Source organism: Rhinatrema bivittatum, chromosome 8 (genome assembly GCF_901001135.1).
Source record: "Rhinatrema bivittatum chromosome 8, aRhiBiv1.1, whole genome shotgun sequence".
Lineage (NCBI taxonomy): Eukaryota > Metazoa > Chordata > Amphibia > Gymnophiona > Rhinatrematidae > Rhinatrema > Rhinatrema bivittatum.
In genome coordinates, this window is record NC_042622.1 from 34,363,814 (window position 1) to 34,390,208 (window position 26,395).

A 26,395-nucleotide genomic window follows, 5' to 3' on the forward strand; every position below is an offset into this window, starting at 1 on the left:
TATGTTAAAGCAGGAAAAATACAATAATTAATCAAATCACAGAACAAACAATAAAAAACACAACTAAAACATAAATAGAGGCATCTTAGGAACTCTTAATACATAGAAGTTTGTTAGAATCAGAACAAATAAATACAGGTAAAAATAGATAAACATGCTTCGTAGTGTTTCTGCATAAGCACATTTAAACAGCCAGGTCTTAAGTTCAGCTTTAAATTTTTTAATGTCTGCTTGTAGTCTTATTTCTTCAGGTAGGGTGTTCCACAGTTTAGGGCTTGCTATAGAGAGTGCTCATTCACAAACTTGACTTAGCCTGGCTGATCTAATTGTTGGAACAGTTAACAGACCCTTGTGTGCTGACTGCAAATTTCTCTGGGGGATGTGTAGCCGTATTGATGTGTTTATCCATTCTGTATTTGTATCATAGATTATATTATGAATGATACAAGCGGTTTTGTACTGTATACGGTAATTGGCAACCATGTGCATTGCTGTCTTGAATGTTTAAACATTTTGGGATACTGTTTGTAGGACTTTCTGTTATCAGACACAGTAGTGGAAGCTTGATGATACATCAAGGACATAGGTGTTGTGGAAGTAAAGCTAGATTTTCAGATTTATGGAATGTTTAAATAGTGGTCCTAAGAATTAGCTTTCAGCAAGGGATCCTTTTATTTGTGTCCCCCTCTGAATCTGCCACCACAGTTATCCTGTAAAAGGTTTGTGTCCTATGCATTAGAACCTCTTTCCCTTGGATGCTTTTTGCCATAAAATGTTTCAGTGTAAGGTTGTATTTATATCTTTTGATTAACTTTATGCTCTGATCCTCATGACCTATCTTTGTGGACTGTATTGCTTAAACTAGGTATTGTTCAAACTCTTCATCTATACAGGTTGCATTTGAGATGGTGCTTCTCAGATACTTGCCAGGTACTTGTATCCTGGCTTGGCCAGTATTGGAAACAGGATGCTGGGCTTGATGGACTCTTGGTGTTGTGTCTGTCAGTGCCTGATGCCTTCTCTCTGCCCTCCTTACCTCCTTGGCGCCTCCCGCTCCGTCTGCGGGAAGATTGGCTGCCGCGCCACGGCGTCCATTTGCTGAGGATCCTCGGGCGTTCCCGGACCGATCCGACGCTACAATCGCCATGTCTCCTGGATGCCTAGGGGCGCGTGCGCAGCGTGACCCCACTTGAAGTACCGGCATTGGCGTGAACCTCGGGGGCATCCCCCGAAGATGACGTCACCCGCGACGGATATTTAAGGTCTTGGAATTTGCTAACACATCGAATTAGCAAGGGTTTCGCTACCTAAGCTACTCTGCCTCCTCGGACTTACCAGAGGTACCCGCTCCTCGGGGGCCTCGCTCTCTCCATGTTTTTTCAGGTGACAGTCTGGAGCCAGTACTCTCTCCTCGAGGGCCCTGATCCCAGACTTGCTTCATATACTCCTGTGATGTAGCGCAGCCCGGCCGCAGGCAGGAGCTGACAAGCTACCATAAGAGCAACAAGAGTACCAGAGCCAGACAGCAGAGGGCGCAGGGGAAGAGAAGAACTACGAATCCCAGCTTCCCTGAAACACCACCAGACAGGGGAGGAAAGCCTGAAGGCGAACAGGTGGCAGGCATAGACGTTAATGAGGCAGACACAGATGAGTCCATGGAGGTGGAGGAAGAGGGCGAGCCCCCTTGGTGGAACTGGCCACAAAAACCCAGCTCTTCGGAGTCAGAGGAGGAGGAGATGGAGGTAGGTTCAGGGATAGAGGAGTCCTCCAGTTCAGGCATGGATACGGAGTAATCCAGGTGGAGGGGTGAAGTATAATCTTTACCCTAAAGGGGCCTGTGGTGTTGGGGCTTGTAATAGTGCTGAACAGAGGAGGTAAATGATTGCTCTGAACTAGCACTGCTTGTAAGGGAATCAGAGGGCTGGAGGGGGAGGGGACAAACCCCATGTAATGCATCCAGTTGTTACTTATTAAACTGCTTTGAAGGAACTATCCCTCTCTCTGTGTTGTCTCTGGGGATTGGGGGGACTGCTTACCCCCAACCCTGCCTGAAGGGAACCCAGAAGCCCAGCAAAACCAGGGCCAGCAGAGGCACAGACTCAGGGAGTTACTTGAACACATCGAACTCCAGGGACCGGGGCAACTGGTGGCGACTGAGAACTGGAGACGGAAGAGCGGCGTTCGAGGCCTCATGGACGGTGAGCCATCACAACTCCTCTGCCTAGAAGTCTTCACTACCAACTATATCAGCTATATCACTGTTACCATCATTCTCTCTGAGCTTTCCCTGGAACCAGGTACTCGCTCCTTGAGGGCCTATACTTTCCAACTCATGGGCTTCATTGGGACATTGTGTGAGTGTTACCATCTGCATACCCTGCCTACTCACTATATCTCAGTCTCTCTTCAGCTCAGCCTCCAGGGATCGCTGTTCCAGTATCTGAGGGACTACAGCCCAGCCGGGCTTACCAGCTCACTACTGCCATCTCTGGTGGTTCAGTATACTGTCTAATAAAGAACTAGTATGTGTTTGTCCCTTAACTCTGAGCCTGATCCGTGGTCCCTCTTGGAATCATTCCCCGGGGGCGTGGTCATCTGCCACTAGTCCAAGGATCCACCCTCAACTCTCATATATAACTACAAATCCCGAACGGATTGTTAACTACTAACTGATTGTTCCTCCCATCAAGCATCAGATTCAGAACAGATTGCTAACTCCTTTGCAAATCCGGAACAGATTGTTAACTCCCTAGCAAATCCAGAACACTCGGTCTGACCCAACATGGCAACTTCTTATGTTCTTAGTGTGAATAATCTCATCAATATATGATGCATTTGCAAATTTTGAAATTTTATATTATGGCTGGTGAAAAGTGACTTTCAATATAATCCTTTAATTTCTTTGTTTGCCATTTTTTTCCTGTATGATACTTGTTTGCTTCTACCTTTTATTTATAGGATGACCAGGCCCTTTTTTTGTCCATTTCTTTTTTTTGTTAGGATTATGGATTTTTTACTTGCATGGTACTCTGTTGCTCAAATCTTATCCTTGTGTTCAAAATCCATGGAGCCCAATATTCAAAGCACATTCAGCACTCGATAGCTGGATTAATAGGTTATATTAGTGGCTGCTAGATAGCCAGATAAGTCACTTATCCGGCTATCTTTTACCTGGAGAAAAAGTGGGCAGGCAATGGATGGCGCTACTTAGATAAATTATCCGGCTAAGTAGTAATCTTCAGCCTTAGACAGGTAACTTATCTTCCTATGTTAGAGGGATAAGACTTATCCGTGTTTCCTGTCTTCATGGGAATATTGGCCCCTGCACACCGACTCACCATGGTGCATAGCGCAGATCAGAACTGCGAGATGGCTACACCCAACACCAGGTCATCACAACTGGAGACATAGACCACCATAATCATCTTCACCATCTTCACACAAGCCAGGCTGCACTGAATTTTCCTGGGACCCAAGCCAATGTTATCCAGATTTGCCTATCAAAGTGGCAACCAACACTCAAGGTCCTAGTGCAATAGGGCAGAGCACTGTCACCCAAGATCCTAGTGAGGCTGGCCAGCCCAACAAAGCTGAGTTGAATGGGGATGGGGGTGGTGGCGTATGCTCAATAGGGGAGGTTGTGTCTGTGCCAGCGGCCACAAGCGTAGGGCCAGCCCAGTTTAAATAGTTCATCTGATTCATTGGACTCTGACACCTCATCAGATGACAGTACACCCCGACCATCCAAGGCTATTGAGCTTGCATCAAGAGGATCTACAGCCCTTACAAGCTTGTTGCAGCTATGGGAGAGTGTGCTCAAAGCTCGTTACAGGAAGATTAAGAAATGTATATACATAGACATATTCCAAGTTATGGAAGAAGGAGCGTATGGAAAGAGGAGAAAGATGATGTAGCGCTTGGAGCAGATAAGAAAGTACCTTGCAATATAATCAATTGGACACAAGCTTTTTAAGGATGATAAACATAACTGGTCAGGGAGACTCTTCTCAGTATGGGCCTATGCGGAGTTATGCAGGTACCATCCTTGAAGCTTACAAGGAGTATGATGGGTGGGCATGTTTGAATGATTTTGGGACAAGATGGAGAAAAATTGCCTCATGTCCTGGGGTACACAGGACTTCAGTGTATGGTTAAAACAAATTACAAAGCAAGTGATGCAGGCACACAGGTCGACAGGACAGGCATTGGGAGTGGCCCAGTTGGCTAACAGTGTGTGTTGGCATTATAAAAAAAAAAAATCCTTGTGAAGTTTTCAGAATTGCAAGTTCAAGCATGCCTGCTTCATCTGTTTTGCACCACACATGGTGACCAAGTGCACCTAAAAGCTGGCTGGAGGGAGTAATAATAAACTAGATGAATCTCTCGTCTTCCTTATAGCTCCGTCCCCCATAAACTTGTTAATGATGTCATTCTGGCTGGAGCTTTATCCTAAGCACAGGGAGGCACTTTGGATTATGCAGGGTTTCCACAAGGGTTTCCCAATACCATTCCAGGGATGAATCCGGTATTCCACAAGGGTTTCCCAGTACCGTTCCAGGGACAATACCATCCCTTTCCGCATAAAATGCAAAATCCTCACAGTTCTTCATAATGCACTCTAAAAAAAAAAACCAACCCTGCTTAGCTCAAGTAAATGCTACGTTTCTGTACCTCCAATCGTCCATCCAGAGCCACCCTTGCAGGTACCCTACACATCCCACCCCCTCAAAACTGCGCACCTCTCCACCACAAGAGAGAGAGCTTTTACCATCGCTGGCCCTACCCTATGGAACTCACTACCCATGTCCCTCCGCCTTGAATCCTCTTTACCCAACTTCAAAAGAGGCATCAAAACCTGGCTTTTCCTACAGGCCTACCCAGATGCCAATCAAACATAAACCCCTTCTTTTGCCTCCTCCCTATCTTGACCTCTGCTCCGCTACCCACCAATCAAGGATACATCTTATGGAAACATTGACTATGTAATGCTTGATATGTTATGTATATATTAAGGCCTTTTTAATACAGTTCCTTTATTTTTTTCTTTCTCTTTCGCTTTACAACCTATGTTCTTCACGCTACTTATGCGCTTGCTTTGCACCGGCCCCCCATTCTCTCCTTATTCCACCCCTGCTCCCCTTTCCCCTCTCCGTTATTTGTAATTTCCCTTTCCTACTTTCAAAGTTGATTGTAAACTGGCATGATATGTTCTATGAATGTCGGTATATTTTAAAAGCCCTTAAATAAATAAATGTCACTGCGGGCAATACTGCATCCATCATCTGCCAATGTAGTGCAGCAAAACCTTGACAGCAAGTTGGCATTGGATCAGATGGTGGGCCCATTTGTGGCTCCCCCTTTCAGCGAAATGATCTTGATGTCTTTGGCAGTAGTCCTGAAGAAGGAGCCTGGCAAGTTTAGGCTCATCCACAACCTCTCATACCCAAAAGAGGCATCAGCCAAAGATAATATGCCCCCCCCCCCCCCCGAAGAATGCATGGTACAGTACGCATCTTTTGACCATGCTATAGCCTTGCTGCTTAACTGTGGATGGGGTGCTGTAATGGCTAAGTCTGACATTTAGTCCACATTTAGACTACTGCCAGTACACCCCAGTAATTTCCCATTGCTAGATTTCCAAATTTATAACCCAATTTTCTCCAAGGATAAGCAGGATGGTAGTCCTCACAACTGGGTGACATCATTGGATGGACCCTGGCATGGAAAACTTTTGTCAAAGTTTCTAGAAACTTTGACTGGCACACTGAGCATGCCCAGCATACTGCTAACCATGCATACACGCGGGGTCCCTCTTCAGTCTCTTCTTTTCCGCGAAGCTGTTGCCACACGGTTCAGGAGCTCATGCTTTTTTTTGTGTGTGTCTCGTAGGGTCCCTCTCCCTCTTTTTGGAGATCAGTAAGTTTCCTCGTGTCTTCGCCGTCGATCACTGGCAGAACTGCCTCTGGTTGCCTACCGGTGATCGACCACACATCACGTTTTTTCCGATGGGATCATCTGGTTCTCGCCGATGCCTCCTGTGCCTACGAACTATGTCGCTCACGGACTCCCATGAGGTCTGTGTCCTTTGCCTGTGGGCCTACTACGATGTCCGCATTTGTGGTTTTTGGTTCCAAATGACGCCGAAGGGTCGCCAGGCCCGCCTCGACAAAATGGAGAAATTGTTCGGTGCCAAACATTTGGAACAATCCCCGGAGTCAGTGACCTCCGCACCGTAAGGAGGCCCAGGCCCCAAGTTCTCCTGCGCCTGTCGGGTCTGCTCCCAAGGTGGGCACAGGAGACCATCTGTTGTCTGTCTCTTCCCACTCCCGTTCAGGTTCCTCGACATCCCCCTAGGCTTCGGGGAAGGATCGCAGGGACTACCAGGAGAGGTCCAGGAAACATCGACATCGATCTTTTTCTTCTAAAAAGGACCATGAGAGGGCATCGATCTTGGTGCCTCCCACAAAGCGGTCGAGGGCGGAGGATGTCATCCCCTCCAGAACCCTCAGACGCCTCTAGGCAGCCTCCACTGGTTCTGGTGGAGGGATCGGTCCCTCTCCAACTAGAGGGTCTCCCAATTCCGCCTGCTGCTCCTCAAACTGTTCTTTCTTCTCAAGCATTCGAGAAGGAACTCAAAAGGGAGTGTGTGCGGATGGTGGTCGTCCGGGCCCTACAGGGCCTCGAGCCTCTGGTTCCCTGGGTACCGCCTCCGCTGCAAGAACCTGCTTCACCGGTTCTTACACAGTTTCTCGAAAAACTCGATATGCTGCTCGATATGCTTCCTACTCAGCCGGCACTGGTGCCTTAAGCCCCTCAGAGGCCCCTGAGCACACCACTGCCATCACCACCAGCCCCCATATCTGTGAACAACGACTCAAGAGGACAGGCCATCCGGCTCAATGGAGGGCTGGAGGCTTGCGGTGACCTTCACCGTCCAGTTCTCCCTGGGCTCTCTGGGTCGATTCTACTGATTCCTTTGGTGCCCCCGATGCTGCCATCGGATCCCTCGAATTCGAGGCCCTCCGATGCCCCTGGTGCCTCCCTCGATGCCATCGAGGCCTGGCCCCCGCATTCGGGTGAGCTTCCCCCTCCTACCTCTCCGGAGGGTCGAAGCGAGGGTGAACCTCCATATGACCCCTGGGAAGAGGAAGCATCCGTCTCTTCATCGGATGAGTCAGAAGATTTACCATCTAAGCCCTCCCTGCCAGAGGAATGGCAGCGATCCCCTTCGGAGGATCTCTCCTTCGCGGGATCATCAAGGCCATAGCCAATTCCGTCCCCTTTCAGCTGTTGGTGGAACAGGACTCTAGACACAAAATGATCGAGATCCTGCAGTTCATGGATGCACCAAAGGAAGTAGTGGTGGTGCCTGTCCTTGACGTTTTCAAGGACCTGGTAACCCGTTTATGGGAGCATCCAATCTCGATGCCATCAGTCAACTGAAAGACAGACGCGGTGTACTTGGTTCAACCCTCCACTGGGTTTGATCGCTGCCAATTCCCACACCAGTTGGTGGTGTTAGTCAACCCTTAAGAAGGCTAAGAGGGTGCGTACCAATGTGTTGGTGCTGCCGGGGCTTGAGCATGAAACCCTAGAAGCTTTGGCACAGTGTATATTCCAGAGTGCCATGCTAATTGCCCACATAGTGTGTTATCAGCTCTGTATGGGGCAATATTCTCGAATCTTGTGGAAAGAAGCGCGAGAATTCAGTGAGTGCCTACCTCAGCAGTACCAGGAGGAGTTGCAGAATGATGTTTAGCAGGGCCTCGAATGTGACAAACACAAAGTCCGTGCGGCATACGATGTGATTGAAATGGCCATGAGGTCGGCTGCAGCGGGCATTGGGGCCTAGCGCACAGCATGGTTATGGGCATCCGACTTGTGCCCAGAGGTCCATGACCGTCTAGCAGACCTGTCCTGTACTGGGGAGAACTTGTTTGGTGACCGGATCAGAGAGGCTGTGGCTCAGCTGAAGGACTATCAAGAGACCCTTTAACAATTGTCAGCTAGTATTTCTGACACCCAGCCTGCTAGGGAAGCCCGCTCTGTCATAACCGAAGCAACCTCTTTACTGGCCCTGCTGGTATTACCCTCCCGCCATGAGATCTAGACCTCAGTGGCCAGTGGTGAAACCCAGACAGAGACAGTCTCGGCCCCCTCGGGCAACCATGGTCCCACCGCAAAACCCCACCACTGGCTTTGACTGGCGGTGAGAGAGTCAGAGCCAGCAGCTGAACCCTGGCCCCCCAGTTGGAGGTTGTCTTTGACTCTTTGCGGATCATTGGAGTTGGATCACTGGGTCCTATCCATCGTCCGCCAGGGTTACCGCCTTCATTTCCAGTGACTTCCACCCCACTTCCCACTGTTTCCTGGATGGGGAGTGGTAGAGAATGATTAAATACTTCAAGCAGAACTCTGTCCTCTGTCCTGCTCAGGCGGTCAAGCTGGGCACACCTGGACCCTGTCCAGAATAAGGCCTACCTACCTTGGCAGCTCTTGCACATCATATTTCCAGCCGCTTCCAGGTATCTGCTTGCCACTTGCTTCAGCTGCTTGGCCATATGGCGGTGACGGTTCATGTCACCCCGTACGCTCGGCTACACATGCGCTGTGCGCAATGGATACCACATTCCCAGTGATGTCAAGCGTCCCAGGAACTTCATGCCACCAATGTGGTCACAGATGAGCTGCGATGTTCTCTTCACTGGTGGATCATCCCTGAGAATCTGCTACAGGATTCCCCATTTGCGGAAGCTGCGCCCCAGGTTTCTCTCACCACAGACGTTTCTCAGACAGGGTGGGGTAACACACGTCCTGGGGTATCGCACGCATTATTTCTGGTCATCTCAGGAAAGGAGGCTCCAAATCAACTTTCTGGGGCTAAAGATGGTCCGATATGCCCTTTGGGTGTTCCGCGAGCTGCTGGTGAACAAAGTAATCCTGATACACACAGAGAATCATGTGGCCATGTGTTTGCTGAACAAGCAGGGTAGAACTGGGTTGTTCCCTCTCTGCCAAGAGGCCGTCCTGGTTTGGACATGGGCCATCGCCAACGGTTATAACTCTCTGGGCGGAGTACTTTCCAGGGGTGGACAACACCCTGGCCAGTGCGCTGAGTCGGACATACAGACCACACGAGTGGTCCCTCAAGCAGGAGGTGGCAAATCACCTCTTCAGCTGCTTGGGGACCCCGGATGTGGACCTGTTTGCCTCTTGGGAGAACAGGAAAGTATGCCCCTCCTGCCGAGGGAGCAAAAGTGGCAAAGGGTCATTGGCTGATGCGGTCTCGATCCACTGGGGGGCGGGCTTGCTGTACGTCTATCCGCCCTTTCCCCTTATCTCCAAGATACTTCAGAAGTTGCAGCAGGATCAGGGCACAGTGATCCTGATCGCTCCCTCGTGGCTCTGTCAGGTCTGGTACCCAACCCTTCGGGAGTTTGTGATGCTTCCCCCAATCTGACTGGGAACGGCACCAGACCTCATCACACAGGACCAGGGCAGACTCCACCATCCCAGCGTGGATGTTGACTGGCTGACAGTTGAGGCCCTCGGCCTACCTGTTCTTCTGGAGTCTAGGACACCGTCCACCAGAAAATCCTACAATCTGAATTGGAAGCGGTTCTCCTCCTGGTGTGAAGGTTGCGGTTTGGATCCCTTCACCTGCTCCCCCTTGGCTCTTCTGGACTACTTGTTGTTCCTTTCTGAATCTGGTCTACAGACCACCACAGTTGAAGGGTACACCTCAGTACCACAGGAGCATACCATCAGGATGTGGATGGTTCTGCTATCTCTTGCCATCCACTCATCCCCCGGCTGTTTACCGGGATCTAAATGTGGTTCTCTTACAGCTCATGAAACCCCCATTTGAGCTGTTATGCTCCTGTGACCTAAAATACCTTTCCTGGAAAGTACTTTTATAGTGGCGGTCACATCGGCTCGTAGAGTGAATGAACTGCAGGTGTTGGAGTCGTACCCACCTTACACAAAGTTCTGTCATGACAGGGTGGCACCACGTACACATCCCAAGTTCCTACGCAAGGTGGTTTCAGAGTTCCACCTCAACCAGTCCATCGTTTTACAGTCTTTTTTTCCCGAGGCCTCACGCTCATCGAGGTGAACGTGCCCTCCATACCTTAGACTGTAAAAGGGCGCTCTCCTTCTACCTAGAATGGACGGTGTCTCATCGAACCTCCACTCAACTATTCATTTCATTGAACAAAAATAGGTTGGATGTCGCTGTTTCCAAACAGAAGCTATCCTATTGGTTGGCCGACTGCATCGCCTTCTGCTATGCGCAGGCAGGGCTAAAGCTTGCTGGCCCTGTTTGGGCTCATTCCGTCCGGGCCATGTCACTTTCAGTATTGCACCTGCGAGCGGTTCCTATTCATGAAACCTGCAGAGCGGCAGCCTGGAGTTCACTCCATATCTTTGTCTCTCATTACTGCTTAGACAAGGACGGACGGCAGGACTCCTTTGGGCAATCAGCTGTAACCCAGCTCTCCCACCGTGGTTCCCCTCTTGGGTGACAGCCTGCTCCTCTGTTCTCTGCAGCTACAGTTGTGCATATTTGCATCCGATTTTGCTGCTCATAGTTGGAGAGGCGTGAAGCTACTTATTCACCCAGTTGTCAGGACTACCATCCTGCTTGTCCTTGGAGAAAGTGGAGTTGCCTACCTGTAACAGATGTTCTCCAAGGACAGCAGGATGTTAGTCCTCACAGAACCCACCCACCTCCCCGTAGAGTTGGGGTCTTTTTTTTTAGTGGGATTTTTTGGTTGTTCGCTGTCCTGCTCACTCTTTGTTATAAGACTGAAGAAGGGACCCCACTTAGATGATGCATGGTTAGCGGCATGCTGGGCATACTCAGTGTGCCAGTCAAAGTTTTTAGAAACTTTGACAAAAGTTTTCTGTACCGGGCTCCATCCGATGATGTCACCCATTTGTGAGGACTAACATCCTGCTGTCCTTGGAGAACACCTGTTACAGGTAAGCAACTCTGCTTTATTTTGACAAGTGCATGCCAATGGACAGTTCAGTGTCAAATGCTTGCTTTGAACTATTCATTTCCTTCCTACAATGGGTGACCTTGAAGCAAGCTGGCATGGACAATATCATACACTACCTCAATGACATCTTATTTATTGGACCGAGAGAGTCTGATTCCTGCATATGCCTCCTTCAAGAGTTTCAGTCCATGGCTGATGACATAGACATTACTCTGGCACACAAAAAGACTGAGGGAATGTAGACTTGGACAATATGAAGTCTAGACTGCTGGATGACAAAGTGCTGAAGCTATGGCTTATGTTACACCAAGCCCTGGGGGCCAAAAAGCTTACCCTACGCTCATTACAATCATCATTAGCACTTTGAATTTTGTGTACAGAGTCATTCCAATGAGGAGGATTTTTCTTAGGAGGTTGGCCACTGCAGTGGTTGGAATTAGTCTGCCTCATCACTTTATCGGGGTATCAAAACCTATATGGCCAGACATCTCCATATGGGTATCCTTCTTGAATGAATACAACAGTGTCTCAGTATGGCAAGCGTCCCTGTTATCTAGCTGTGAACTGTATAAACGCAGATGCTTTGGAAGAGTGGGGATTCGGGACCTTCTGCCAAGGTGCATGGTGTGCTGCCCCTTGGCTGGACACCAGGGTCAAGGCAGGGCATACTTGGAACATTGCATTCCTTGAGTTGTTCCTCATTCTGATTGCCTTGGTACTTTGATGTAGGGTGGTAACTTGGGTGATCATGGCTTGGGAAACAGCTAGAGGGATAAAGGAGGCAGACTCTGGCTGTTTCCTTATATACAATTGCATTTACAAAAATAGGAAAACAGTTTCCAAAGGCAGCTTACCTCTGCAGTCCTTCCTTGTAGTTCTGAAAACATCAAACATAAGTCACTTGGCTTATGTTTGTATACTGTGGCTTCTTGCCTGTTCCCCGAGCCTCTTTTACTCTTCTGGGCCCTGATTCCTTATAGTATGGTGAGGGAAGACTTTACAGTTATGGACGATCTGTATTTTACAGAATGCATTCACTGTTGAAAGGCCATCAGTAGAAGGAACATACTGGACATCTTTCAAATGATTATATGCTCCATATTAGCAAAAATACCCATTAGTGTCAATTTCAGGGAAGACTGAAACTAGTCTGGGGATCCTGTCCTCCACTCAAAGCAGCAGGAGCAGGAAAGCCATAGTAAAGGGGAAGTCCAACATCCAAGCTGACCCCTTGTCCCTTTCCCTCATTGACTTGGCAAGCTAGCAGCTCCACATAAGTAGCAAGCCTACATGGAGTAGATAGGGTGGTATTCCACAACACTGTCTTGGGGCAAGAGGCAGCATTGAAGATGGTGACATGGACCAACAGGGAAATGATTTCTCTTGGATGACCAGCCCTGCAAGTGGGTGAGAAAGTGTGATTTAAGAAGCTAACACATATTTTATCCCCAAATTACAAAGTTCTTTCCAGGACAAAATTTATGATGGGTTCCTACCCAGTGTGGTACCTCTGTACAGACAGGTGGCAATGGTGGAGGGGAATAGCAGCATCTGTTTCACTTGTAACATCTGCACCAGTTTGAATGGTGTGTGCGCCTTTCTCTCTTTTATTGCGCACAGGTGCCAGCAGGATGAGTCAGGTTCAGGCAAAAGCTGTAATGGGAGTCCATCACCAAGGTACAGGTGGGCTATGCTGCACACCCAAGTGATAGACCAGAGCCATATATCTGCTCAAACCTTAATGGTGATAAAGGCGATGAAAGAGGACCAGTGACTAGTCCAGAAATATATTACCATTCCTAGTTTTATGGTTACAGATGGTGGCAGGAATATGACATGGAACAGAGCGATGGGGCTACCTGGGGATCCTGTGCTTTGCCCGATTTACTGCACTTGGCAGCATGGAACTCCCTGGTGCTAGCGGTCAAGAAAACCAGCAGCTTTGTCTTGCAGGAATTGAGAGGGGTACAGAAAAATAGTGGGTTATTTAACGGAGCATGAAGGACGAGCAGCAATTCTCCGAGAATTGGGAAGCAGTCAGGGCACCTGTACACCTGCTTATTTGGGACACAGACACCAGGTGGAATTCCACTTATCTGATGCAAAGTTGGTGTGGATGACCTCCTGAGGTGTCAGGATTGGTTTTACATGACCCAGGCAGTAAAGGTGTGAAGCTGTTTAAGTATGCCACAAAGGATCTGAATTCAACAACTCCCACTTTGGGTGAGATCATTCATAAAAATCAATATCCTTGAGGAGATGATGTAGGATTTTCTCCAGGAAGAGGGACTGGCACTAGAGGTAATGGTGCTAGTCCATGTAAGTGGACTAGAGGTATTGGTGCTGGTCCATGTAAGTGGACTCCTTACAGCTACAATTGCAATATCGGTTCAAACCCTTCGCCAGCTAGATCCGTATTTCCTTTCATCAGGTGACCAGCATGTATTATACTTCAGTTTAATAATCTGCCTTATTGGAAGGAGAGGTTGGTAAAAGGGTGCAAGAATGGGAGCACCAGAAGAAGAAGGGCAGTGGAGTTGCAGCAAAGGAAAGAAAATGTTCCCTGTGCATCAGCAGCACCCTGAAAACTGTCACTTCCTCCTCTTCCTCCACCTTTAACCATAACTCCTGCCCCCCCCCCTGCCGATTTCCACATAATAGACTCATTCCACAGGCCATAACTTCAGTAATTGGCAACAGAGACCAGTATTCCCTCCCCATCGCCAAGCGAAGGAGACTTCTGCACAAATTGGAGGCATATGATACCTTGGAGAGCCCATCAGGGTCATGGACACAAACCCATTGGCATACTGGGCTCACAAGGTGGCACTTTGCCTACCCACCAGCATGCATAGTAAACAGGTATTGTCAGTGACAGGAGACATCATGAGTCCAAATTGTTCATGGCTAGTACCAGAGTTGGTGGAAAGGTTGGTCTTAAGATAAACCTTCCTCTGCTGGGTTTCCTGAAAATTTCATGTGAATGTCAAGATAACTGAGAGCATGGCTACACTACACCAGTGTCCACACTTTTTGGCCTCAGCACTTTGCTGTTTGTTGCCAGTTGCCACTCTTGTTGCCACTAACTGATCTGCTTCTCATGCTCTGCTCTCCTACACTGGGATATTTTGGACCCCCTTTAAAAAAAATATTAAAAAATAAATCCTTTTCCTTTGTCCATCTCTGGATGCCCTGGGATTTTAGAACCACGCTGCTGCCCCCTACCTGCCTGCTTCTCATTACCTGCCTCAGTCTTGGTTCACTGCTTTGCTGTGTTGATGCTTCTCCTTTTGATTTGTCATTCTGTGCCTGGGAATGTTGATGCCACTTCTCTTATTTATCTGTTAAGATTTATAGCCCATCTTTCTGGAAAAGAATGAAAGTGGCTAACAAATGCTACATAGTAATGATAACAATTCTTGATGTCTTACCCCTCACATAGTGTGTGAGCTGGATTTTGGGGTGGGTGAGCTGGGTGGTCACTTAGGGCAGCATGAGCTGGAGGGTGCCCTGGGCACCGCCAGCAACACCCATCTGCAATGGGTCCTATCCCACTGCGGTCGAAGAGAGGATGGTTACTGCAGTGGATCCCATCCCACTATGAACAAAGAGAGGCCCGGTGGCTGCAGCGTATCCTATCAAACTGCGGCTGAAGAGAGGCCTGGTGACCACAGCAGATCCTATCTTGCCACAGCCTGAAGAGACACCCAGCGTGGCTGCAGCGCTTGCTATTGTGCTGCAGCCGAAAAGAGGCCCGGGGGGGGGGGGGGGGGGCAACATCAGTTGGGAGAGGGCACCATCAGGTTGAGGAGGGGGGTGCTTTTTCACCCAGGGTGCCATTTGCATTGGAGTCGGCCCTGACTTAATGTCTTAGAGTGTTCATGCCACTGTGCTTGCTGCCATAGGCCTTGCTTTTTGCCTTGGATGCGTCATGCCTCTCTTTTGGGATATCATGCCATTGTTGTTGGTGCCTTTGCCTTTGGATTTTTCTTGTACAGCTTTTGCTCATTTTTTGGTGTCAAATGTCAATGCTGTTTGTGGCCTTTGCTCCTCTCTTGATGTCTTGGGAAGCTCATGCCACTGTTTGCGTTGTTTTTTTTACCTCTATTGGTTCTTTGGGATGTTCCTGCCATTGTTGGTGCTGTTTTGCTCCTCTCACGATGCGTTGAGCTATTCATAACTGTTCCTTCTGCTTTGTCTCACTCTTGTTGTCTTGAAGTACTGTTCCCTCTGCTTTTGATGCCTTTCAAGTTTCATTAAACTTATTAGGGATGTGCAGCTCCAAAATTTTAGATTTGGTTTCTTTTTTTTTGTTTTTTAATTTGGTTCATTTAATGTGTTTTTGGTTCATTTGCGAAACTGTCAAAAATATTAAACAAGAAAAATAGCCCCAAGATACCCCCCCCCCCCAAAAAAAAAAGCTGCTAAAAAAATTAAAAAAAAAAAAGCGGGCTTTTACGGCCCCGGCTGGCCTTCATGGGCCAAAAAATTGCCTTGAGCCAGGGCCCAGTGCAAGCATTGGGTCCTTCACAAGTGCTGGGTCCAAGGAGCTCTCACACCAGCCTCTTCTTACCTCCTTCCTGGATCCAGCATTGAAACAGGCAGAAGCAATACCTAGTTGCTCCTACCTGGGGCTTGGATTATGAAAATGGTGACGTTTCCCTTGGGATGGTGCTGAAGTGACATCACTTTGGAGCCTTCCATCAGCATGGCCAACTCTGCTTTGATGTATGGCCATACGACAAAATGGCCCCGGCCATTGTGGAGGAAGGTGCTGAAGTAATATTGTCATTTTAAAGCACCACAGGACCCAGGTGGGAACAACTGCGCATCGCTCCTACCCATTTCAGTGCTGGATCCGGAAAAGGGGTAAGAGAGGGTTGGAGTGGGAGTTCCTTGACCCTGGCAGATATACAGAACCCTGATCTTGGGCAGGCCTGGGGCTAGGCCAGGCAGCCGGAGACCCTTTTTTTTCTCTTTTCTTATCATGCAAAAACGAAAATACCCCCAAATTTTCAGAACAAGCCAAAAATGGTCTCATTCATTGCATTTGTTTATAAATTTATTTATTTATTTAGAAACTTTTATATACAGGCATTAGTGGGTACATCATACCGGTTCACATAATAACTTAAAGCTTGGAAAATACATTTCAACAAGGAGAATGTAACTGGGCGGGGGGGGGGGGGTAAAATAAATAGGCAGTAGGAAGGATAGATAAAACAAGAAAGTCATAAATGAATGCACTATGTATTTTCCTGAAATTTGGATAGCAGTGTTAGTCCAAAATAGGATGCATTGCTCCCCCCTTTGCCTTTAATGGAAATGAATGAAACAGCATACTGAATGAAAGGCATGAACTTGAGAGGAGCTACCACCCAAGAAAGAGATCTAGGCGTCATAGTGGATAACATATTGAAATCGTCAGTTCAGTGTGCTGCGGCAGGCAAAAAGCAAACAGAATGTTGGGAATTATTAGAAAGGTAATGGTGAATAAAACGGAAAATGTCATAATGCCTCTTTATCGCTCCATGGGGAGACCACATCTTGAATACTGTGTACAATTCTGATCGCTGCATTTCAAAAACGATATACCGAATTTTTCGCTCCATAAGATGCACCTGACCATAAGACGCACCTAGGATTCAGAGCGGGAAAATTAAAAAAAAAAGTTTTAAAATGGTGTGCTAAACCGGCTCTGTTCCCTGGCATCTGTGTGTCTTATGGAGCAAATTAGGGGAGGGCATAAAATGTCTTTTTGTCCCCAATCCCCATCCCAACATTTAAATTTAATTAACTACAACCCCCTACCCTCCTGACCCCCCAAGACTTGCCAAAAGTCCCTGGTGGTCCAGCGGGGGTCCGGGAGTGATCTGCACTCGGGCCGTCGGCTGCCAGTATTCAAAATAGCGCCGATAGCCTTTGCCTTTACTATGTCACAGGGGCTACCGGTGCCATTGGTTGGCACCTGTCACATGGTAGGGAGTACAAGATGGCGCTGGTCGGTTTAGCACACCATTTTTTTTTTTTTTAATTTTCCCGCTCTGAATCCTAGGTGCGTCTTATGGAGCGAAAAATACGGTATATCTTTTTTGAAATGCGGTGACAAGAATTGTACACAGTTTTCAAGGTGCGGTTTAGAACACTTTTAACATACACATTTATCACCTTTAGATGTTGCTAGTTGTGTCCATGGTCTCTTTCATGCTATAATACATGTGGTTTTTTTTTGTTTTTTTTTTTATAGATGCAGGCTCTGCTGAACGTGTGGCACAAAAAAGAAAGTTTCCCAGTCCTCAGCATTCTTCAAATGGCCACTCTCCACAAGACAACTCAGCTAGCCCCATTAAGAAGAAAAAAAAGCCCGGGCTGCTGAACAGTAATAACAAGGAGCAGGTATAAGAAATAATTTCAGAAACACAAAATTTAGTCAAGCATCAAATCAAGGCCTAAAAATAAAATGTCAGTCTTTCTTTAGTGTGTTAAAACCAAAGTGTGCCTTATAAAAATGAATTTGTTTTGGCAGCTAGACCCAGCGGCATTTCATGCTATTGTACTTTCTGAAAAGCGTGACTAAAAACATAGAAAGCTTATGACAAATCACAGTGATTTCACTCCTCCCAGGACTGTGAGTAAAGACAGCCCAGGCTTTTGAACTATTGCCTGAAAGCATTATGAGGGATAATTTTGGAAGATGCAATTATTTAAAGCTTTGAAGTGCTGAAAAATGGAATATAAATTAAATCAATAAAACTTTCAAAGAAATGGAGAAGAAAGTGAATGAGGAACTTAGAATAATGGATGTGATAAAAGAATGAATTTCTGCGTCTCCTTAAATTCAGTGCACAAACTATTAGAACATCCAGCAAAGAATCACAGAGACTTATATTCTCCTGAATTAATGTTGCAGCCATACGATACCTCCTGCTTTATTTTTAATTTCCTAGAGACCAGTTTCTAGATGTAAAAATTCAGAAGGTAATTTTTGGATTTGAAAAAAAATCACACAATTTTAAATCTCTGATTTACAATTTATTTATTTAGATATATATTCTGCTTTTTTAGGCACTTCAAAGCAGATTACATTCAGGTTTTAAATCCTACCATAATTCAGATATTTACTGACAGGGAAGATTTACTGGATTGTGATCTGGGGAATGTCCAAGAAGTCTTTAGTATGATTTTGGGTCTTTTGTTGGGTTTTTTTTTGGAAATTTTTTTTTTTTTTTTTTGCAATCCTATAAACTTTACTATATTGTAAAATAGGCAATGTTTTGGATTACATTCCAAGCTCATGTTATTACTGTCCATATTGCCAAAGGGACCAATAAAAATAAAATTGGATTTTCAGAAGGCGTTTGATAAAGTTCCTCATGAGAGGCTTCTAGGAAAAGTAAAATGTCATGGAATAGGTGGCAATACCCTTTCGTGGATTATAAACTGGCTAAAAGACAGGAAATAGAGAGTAGGATTAAATGGACAATTTTCTCAGTGGAAGGGAGTAGGCAGTGGAGTGCCTCAGGGATCTGTATTGGGACGCTTACTTTTCAATATATTTATAAATGATCTGGAAAGAAATACGACGAGTGAGAATCAAATTTGCAGATGACACAAAATTGTTCAGAGTAGTTAAATTACAAGCAGATTGTGATAAATTGCAGGAAGACCTTGTGAGACTGGAAAATTGGGCATCGAAATGGCAGACGAAATTTAATGTGGATAAGTGCAAGGTGATGCATATAGGGAAAAATAACCCATGCTATAGTTACACAATGTTAGGTTCCATATTAGGTGCTACCACCCAAGAAAGAGATCTAGGTGTCATAGTGGATAACACATTGAAATCGTCGGATCAGTGTGCTGCGGCAGTTAAAAAAGCAAACAGAATGTTGGGAATTATTTGGAAAAGAATGGTGAATAAAACGGAAAATGTCATAATGCCTCTGTATTGCTCCATGGTGAGAAAAGGAAATAAAACAATCCACAAAGCAAAGAGCACCATGGTACACCCCAGAACTGAAAACCTCAAAGCGAACACTGAGACAAACTGAAAAACAGTGGAGACGTACCCCCACCTCAAACCTGAAAGACAAATACAGAACACTACTACACAACTATACTACTGACCTTAACACAGCAAAGCGCAATTTCCACACATCAAGAATTCACGATTACCAATTTAACCCGAGGACCCTCTTCGCCTATGTCAAAGACCTCACCAACCCCATCCAAAATGACAATACGCCAAACTCCAGCAACATCTCCAGTGAAAAACTAGCACAATTCTTCAAGGATAAAGTTAACAACATCATTGCCAAGATTCCCCAAACCCACAATGACTCAATTGACACCCCCCCTCCCATCCACACATGGTCACAATTCACACCCGTTGCTACCACAGAAATTGAACCTATCATCAGAAAAACCAACCCTGCATCCCACCCCTTAGACCCCATCCCCATCAAAACCCTAAAACTCATCAGAGAGATTATTGTCAAACCAATAACCTACATCATCAACTTATCCCTAGAACTAGGAATCTTCCCAGAAAAACTCAAAAACGCCATCATCAAACCAATCATAAAAAAACCCCAACTCGACAAATCCGACCCAGCAAACTACAGACCAGTCTCTAACCTCCCATTCCTAGCAAAAATCATCGAAAAAACAGTCAACAATCAACTCACAGACTACCTTGAAACCTATAATGTTCTTCAGCCTGCACAGCATGGTTTCAGAAAACTCTTCAGCACTGAAACCCTCCTCCTCTCCCTCACCGATACCATCCTCAGAGGCCGCGACAAAGGCAAATCGTTCCTCCTGATACTTCTTGATATATCAGCCGCCTTCGACACCATCAATCACAGAACACTCCTCACCAGACTTAAAGAAATTGGTCTCCAAGACACCACAATCAAATGGTTCAAATCCTACCTCTCAAACAGATCCTACATCGTCAAGACGAACTCATCTGAATCCTCACAAGTGCCTCTCACTCATGGAGTCCCACAAGGTTCTTCCCTATCATCAACCCTCTTTAACATTTACCTCATCCCACTATGCAAATACCTTTCAGAAGCAAACCTCACCTACTTCGTCTATGCAGACGACATACAAATATTACTCCCCATAAACAACTCCATTCAACTCACCATGGAAAAATGGAACAAACTCAGCTCAAATCTATCCCACTTACTATCTCAATTATCACTATGTCTCAACCAAGCCAAAACCGAAATCATGCACATCCACGATGACCGTCCCTCCTATCCACTCATGTGCACCCCCTCTGACCACCCAGGAAGCTCAATCAACCCGGGATTACCACAGATCTCACAAACCTCACTCACGCCGTCCACAAGAAACCTAGGCGTAACAATTGACAGCCAACTCAACTTTAAACGACACATCTCCAATACAATCAAAGATGGATTCTTCAAACTTCAGACACTAAAAAAACTCAAACCCCTTCTCCAAGAGCACGATTTCCGAACAGTCCTCCAATCAATTATCTTCTCAAAACTCGACTACTGCATCTCCCTCCTCCTCGGCCTACCAGAAATCCACATCAAACCCCTCCAAGTTCTACAGAACGCTGCCGCCAGAATCATCTCTAACAACAAAAAATCCTCTCACATCACACCCACTCTCAAAGAACTCCACTGGCTACCCATTACACAAAGAATCCAGTACAAAACCCTCACCCTCATGCACAAAAAAATAAACAACAACAAAATGGACTGGCTAAACAACGGAATACAACCTTACCCCACTCAAAGAACTCTCAGATCCATCAACACTGGCCTCCTAGCCATCCCCAATCTCAAAGCTGCACACCTCAACGTCACCCGCAAATGAGCCATAACAATAGCGGGCCCCACCTTATGGAACACCCTCCCCACCAGTCTCAGAAACGAACCTTCACTGCAAGTCTTCAAAAAACACCTCAAAACATGGCTATTTTTAAAAGCTTTCCCACCGTTGACACATAACCCGCCCAAATGCACCAACCACACCATGCCCCCCTACACAAGCATCTCACCCCACTCTTTCCCTCCCTATCACTACCTTCCTCCCACCCTTCCCTTTCTCTCCCCTCCCCCACTACCCTCCCTGCTATCCTTACCATAATTTATCCTCATCAACAAGCCATTTATGTACATATGTTATATACTATAGTCTAATGTTCCATATATTCCTGTTAGTTCTGTTACAACTTGTTATATTTATTACCATGTTATAATGTAAAATATTCTTATATCTATTTATTATCATGTTATAATGTAAAATAGGGCTGTTACCACCCTATTCCTTTAGTTATCTGGAAACCGATGTGATATCTCGATCGAATGTCGGTATATAAAATAAATAAATAAATAAATCCCACCTTGAATATTGTGTACAATTCTGGTCAACGCATCTCAAAAAAGATATAATTGCAATGGAGAAGGTACAGAGAAGGGTGACCAAAATGATAAGGGGAGTGGAACAGCTCCCCTATGAGGAAAGACTAAAGAGATTATGACTTTTCAGCTTGGAGAAGAGGCGGCTGAGGGGGGATATGATAGAGGTGTTTAAAATCATGAGAGGTCTAGAACAGGTAGATGTGAATCTGTTATTTACTCTTTCGGATAATAGAAGGAATAGGGGGCACTCCATGAAGTTAGCATGGGGCACATTTAAAACTAATCGGAGAAAGTTCTTTTTCACTAAATGCACAATTAAACTCTGGAATTTGTTGCCAGAGGATGTGGTTAGTGCAGTTAGTGTAGCTGTGTTTAAAAAAGGATAAGTTCTTGGAGGAGAAGTCCATTACCTGCTATTAATTAAGTTGACTTAGAAAATAGCCTCTGCTATTACTAGCAACGGTAATATGAAATAGACTTAGTTTTTGGGTACTTGCCAGGTTCTTATGGCCTGGATTGGCCACTGTTGAAAACAGGATGCTAGGCTTGATGGACCCTTGATCTGACCCAGTATGGCATGTTCTTATGTTCTTATATTTTTCCCTTCAAGATGGCTACGTTTAAAGGTGAATTTTAAAAACCCGGTGTGAGCCAAAACTGTGAAACATGTGCACAAGTTGGGCTGTTGCGCGCCAAGTGGATTTTAAAAGCTGTCCATGTATGTGCACGCTTGCTGCTACGTGCACAAATGAAAAGTTTTGAAAAAGGGGCTTGGGCATGGTCTGGGCAGAGCATGGATGTTTCTGGATTTCACCTTGAAATGTTTGCAGAAATACTTATGGGCACAGATGCGCGTTAGAACCCCTGCTGCGTAACTTTACCTCTGCTATGGATGGCATGTAAGTCATAAAACAAAAACTAAACAGATTATGGTGTTTTAAGGGTCCGGGCTAACGGGGGAAACAATGGGGGTTTGGAAGTCCTATCCCTTAACTTGGCGAACTGAGAACAAATTAGGAAAATGGGCAATGACGTCCGTGTGCGGTAGAAGTGGGAATTGTGTGCATAAGCGCATGTCCTCTTAAAATTATGCACCCATGTGCACGCGGTCAGGCTATTTTATAACTTGCACATATATTATAAAATGCCCCGGACTTCCAGTGATGACGTAGGGGCGCCGGCAGCACGATTTTTGGGCTCTGAAGTCCCGCTCCCAGCCTCGGCGCAAAAAGCCCCTAATATCAAACGGAACGCTCAAAAACTTTTTGCCACTTTACCCGGGACGAGCTGCTGCAGCGCTGACCTGAGTGTGAGGGCCGGGGATGCGACAAAGAAACCTCCGAAAGGCTGCGGTTCGGCGTCCCTGTTGCTCTAAGATGGCGGCGGCCCTTTCACCTCCCTCTGGCGTGAAAGTTTTAGAAGCGGTCTCGGAAGAGGCTTTGGTGCAGATCTCGCAGAGTGTGACAACGGCTCTGGATGCGCGGCTGATCCGCATTCAGTCCACGATGGAAGATCTTAAAGCAGCAGTGGAAGGCCAGTCTAAGCGCCTGGATGAGGCGGAACAGATTCTCTCTGATCATGGGGATCGGGTGGCGGAGGCCGAGCGCCACGTGGCTGAGCTACGCACACAACAGCGCGAGCTGCTCGATAAGGTAGAAGACTTGGAGGATCAGGGGCGCCGTAATAATTTAAAGATTGTGGGGCTACCGGAGGAGGTCAAAGATACTGCGCTCCAGGACTGGGTTGAGAAATGGCTGCCGGCCCAGATAGGCCTGGAACTGTCACCGGGAGAGTTGAAATGTGAGCGAGTCCACCGGGTCGGACCGATACGTGATGGGGCGGCCAGACCCCGGCCAGTAATGGCGCGGATATTGAACTGGGACTATAAGACTAAATTGTTGAGAGCATTTAAGCAGAAGGAAGTAGTGGAATACAATAGCCACAAGATTTTGCTATTTAATGACTTTTCAGCAGCCACTGCCGCGAAAAGGAAACTGATGACGCCTGCCTGCTCGGAACTCTACAAGAGGGGTATAAAATTTGGCTTGCTGTACCCTGCTAAACTCCACGTGTCTCACAACAACAAAGTCCTCTTTTTTCATACCAAGGAGGAAGCGGACGGATTCATCGCCAGTTTACCTGGCACGGCTGGGGAATGAGAGAGCCGGGGACTATATTGGCTACATGCGCTATTTTTACCCAACCGATGCAGCACTGACTGGGCTGTTTCCCCAGTGGAAGGGATGGAGCCCATAAGGATTGTTTTTTTTGTTTGTTTTCCTTTCTTCTGAGGTTGGGGTGACTCACAGTCCGGGCTACAATCCCAGTTTGTTTGCCTTTGGGCATGTTTTCTTTCTTCCTATCATTGCAGTCCCGAGTGGTGTCATGAACCTTATCGCTGATGGCTCTGGGCCCGTGTGCCCAGGGATGCTATTTGGACTATGGACTTGTTTCAATAGACTCTGTGGAAGCTGTGTTCCGTTGTTCAGAATTTGTTTCATTATCTTGGTGGGATGGGGGCTTTGCTGGGCTGGGACGGGACGGAGGGGGGTATCTTGTCCCACTGGAGAGGCTGGGGGGGGGGATACCTCTGTACCTCCTTGAGCGCTTTGGGGTATGTATGGGTGTGTATGTGGGGGTGGGGAGGAACGCTGCTTGGGGGTGGGATTGGAAGGATGGGGGCTGTACGGGGGTGGGGGGGATGGGTTCAGAGACTAAGGTATCATAACTCTTCTGTTTGGAGTTCTATCTCCTTGTGGTCTAGGCTGGGGGGCCATGGGGGGCGGTGGTATTGGTTGCCAGGGCCTACTTGCTGGGCTCTAATATTACTTGGCTGGGTCATGGCACGCCATGGTGAAGGTTAGAATTACCACCATGAACGTCGATGGCATACACTCCCCCCGTTAAGCGGAAAAAGTTATTGGCTATGTTTAATCGCATGCACTCACAAGTTGTTTTCTTGCAGGAAACACATTTAAATGATGCTGAACATCTAAAACTCAAACGGGAGTGGGTGGGTCAATGCATATATTCGTCCTACACGCCTCGTAAGAGGGGCGTGGCCATCCTCATCCATAAGCAGTTGCCCTTTCGACTTACTAAAACTTGTCATGATAAAGAAGGTCGGTATGTGATTGCAGCTGGGGTACTGGGTCACCAAAAGATAGCCTTTTGCAACGTTTATGGGCCCAATGTTTTTTCTCAGGCCTTCTTTTCGTCTCTGGTGGGCTTGCTCGCTGGTTTTTTGGACCATGTATTGGTGCTTGGGGGTGATCTCAATGTGGTAGCAGATAGTCAGCTGGATCGGAAGCCTCCCAAACCTGCTGATGCCCGCGGTGGGGCACTGGGAATTCCATTTCTGTGCGATGAACTTCAGCTTTTGGACGTGTGGCGGGTTCTTCACCCTGGTGAACTGGATTTTACATTCTATTCTAACCCTCACCAGGTTTACTCTCGCTTGGACTATTAGTTGGTCTCTGATAAGTGGTTTGCCCGGGTGGAGGAGGCGACTATTGGTGTGCGTTCGATCTCTGACCATGCCCCGGTGTCTGTTGTGTTGCGGAGCGATAGGGGAGACAGGCCTCCATTTTCATGGCGCATGCGGCCGGATCTTTATTTTGACGAGCAATTTAAGGAACACATTCAGAAGGGCTGGAAGGAGTATATCTTGCATAATTCTACTCCGGATATTTCCGCGGCTACCCTGTGGGAGGCCGGGAAAGCGGTGATGCGTGGGGAGGTGATCGCGTACGTAGCCAAGGTGAATCGCCAACGGAACGCTGAAATTGTCCGCCTAACTCAGGTTCTCAAAACAGCACAACAGCGTCATGCGGTTGATCTGACCCCGGACGCTAAGGAACAGGCCGACCAGGCCCGCGCTACGTTAAATACGTTGCTCCATCACCGGGCGTCGAAATCCCTTAAATACTACCAATACCAACTCTATAAATATGGTAATCGGGCTGGACGATTGTTGGCTCACTTGGTTCGGCCTAGGGGCCAGCGGAAGGTCATTGTCAGTATCAAAGATGGCCGTGGCGTTCGCCGAACGACCTCTGGAGCTATTGAGGCTCGGTTTCTTGAATATTATCGACAATTATATGAGGCGCGGTGTAGCGATCCGCTGGTTCGGGAGGCCTTGTTCCACCAGATTGAATGGCCCAGAGTGACTCTGGACCAGCTGACTGCTCTAAATGCCCCTGTCACTGACCAGGAGGTGTATCGGGCTATTCACCGTCTTAAGTTGGGCAAGGCTGCGGGTTCGGATGGGTTTGGCTCCGAGTTCTATAAATTATTAAAGTTCCAATTGCTCTCCCCGCTTGTGGCTTTTTACAATGAACTGCTGGAGGTGCAGGCCCTCTCGCCGGCGCTTAATCACTCGGTCATAGTTGTCCTTCCCAAACCGGGTAAGGATCCGGAGGAGGTGGGGTCCTATCGACCCATCTCCTTACTAAATGTCGATATCAAGCTCCTGGCGGCTATTTTGGCGGCCAGGCTTAGTGTTATTCTTCCCCAACTCGTCCACGACGAGTTGGCGGTCCACAGGGGGTACGGAATGTGCGCCGCCTCATGGCTTCCCTTAGTTACTCTGCGGGGGCAGACGCGGTTGTGCTGAGCCTTGACGCGGAGAAAGCTTTCGACTCCTTGTCTTGGGATTTTCTCTTTTGGGCGCTGCGTCAGTACGGCCTTGAGGGGGCTTTTGTACAGTGGGTGGAGGTTCTTTATCGTAACCCCTGTGCTAGTATTTTGTTGAATGGGGTACTGTCTTCCACTTTTGACTTGCATTGTGGAGTACGGCAGGGCTGCCCCCTTTCCCCCTTGCTTTTTGTTTTAGCTTTGGAACCACTGGCCATTCGGTTGCGGGAGGAGCCACAGATTTGGGGGTTGCGGGTGGGTCATCAGTCCCTTCGTACCGCTTTGTTTGCCGATGATATCTTACTCTTCGTTGGCAAGCCACAAGCCAGCGTTCCAGTCATTATTAAT

General features: G+C 47.1%; 1 protein-coding gene across 9 annotated transcripts in view; it reads left to right on the forward strand.

The window, feature by feature from the left end:
- Positions 1-26,395, forward strand: part of ZMYND8 (zinc finger MYND-type containing 8) — a 423,241-nt gene that overhangs the window by 116,905 nt on the left and 279,941 nt on the right. For all 9 annotated transcript variants that reach the window (XR_003858448.1, XM_029614639.1, XM_029614638.1 and 6 more), the window contains one exon: positions 17,254-17,402. Coding sequence is in view for 8 of the 9 variants with exons in the window: in XM_029614639.1 (XP_029470499.1) it covers positions 17,254-17,402 (149 nt within the window). In the remaining variant the exon portion in view is untranslated. The remainder of the gene's footprint in view (positions 1-17,253; positions 17,403-26,395) is intronic.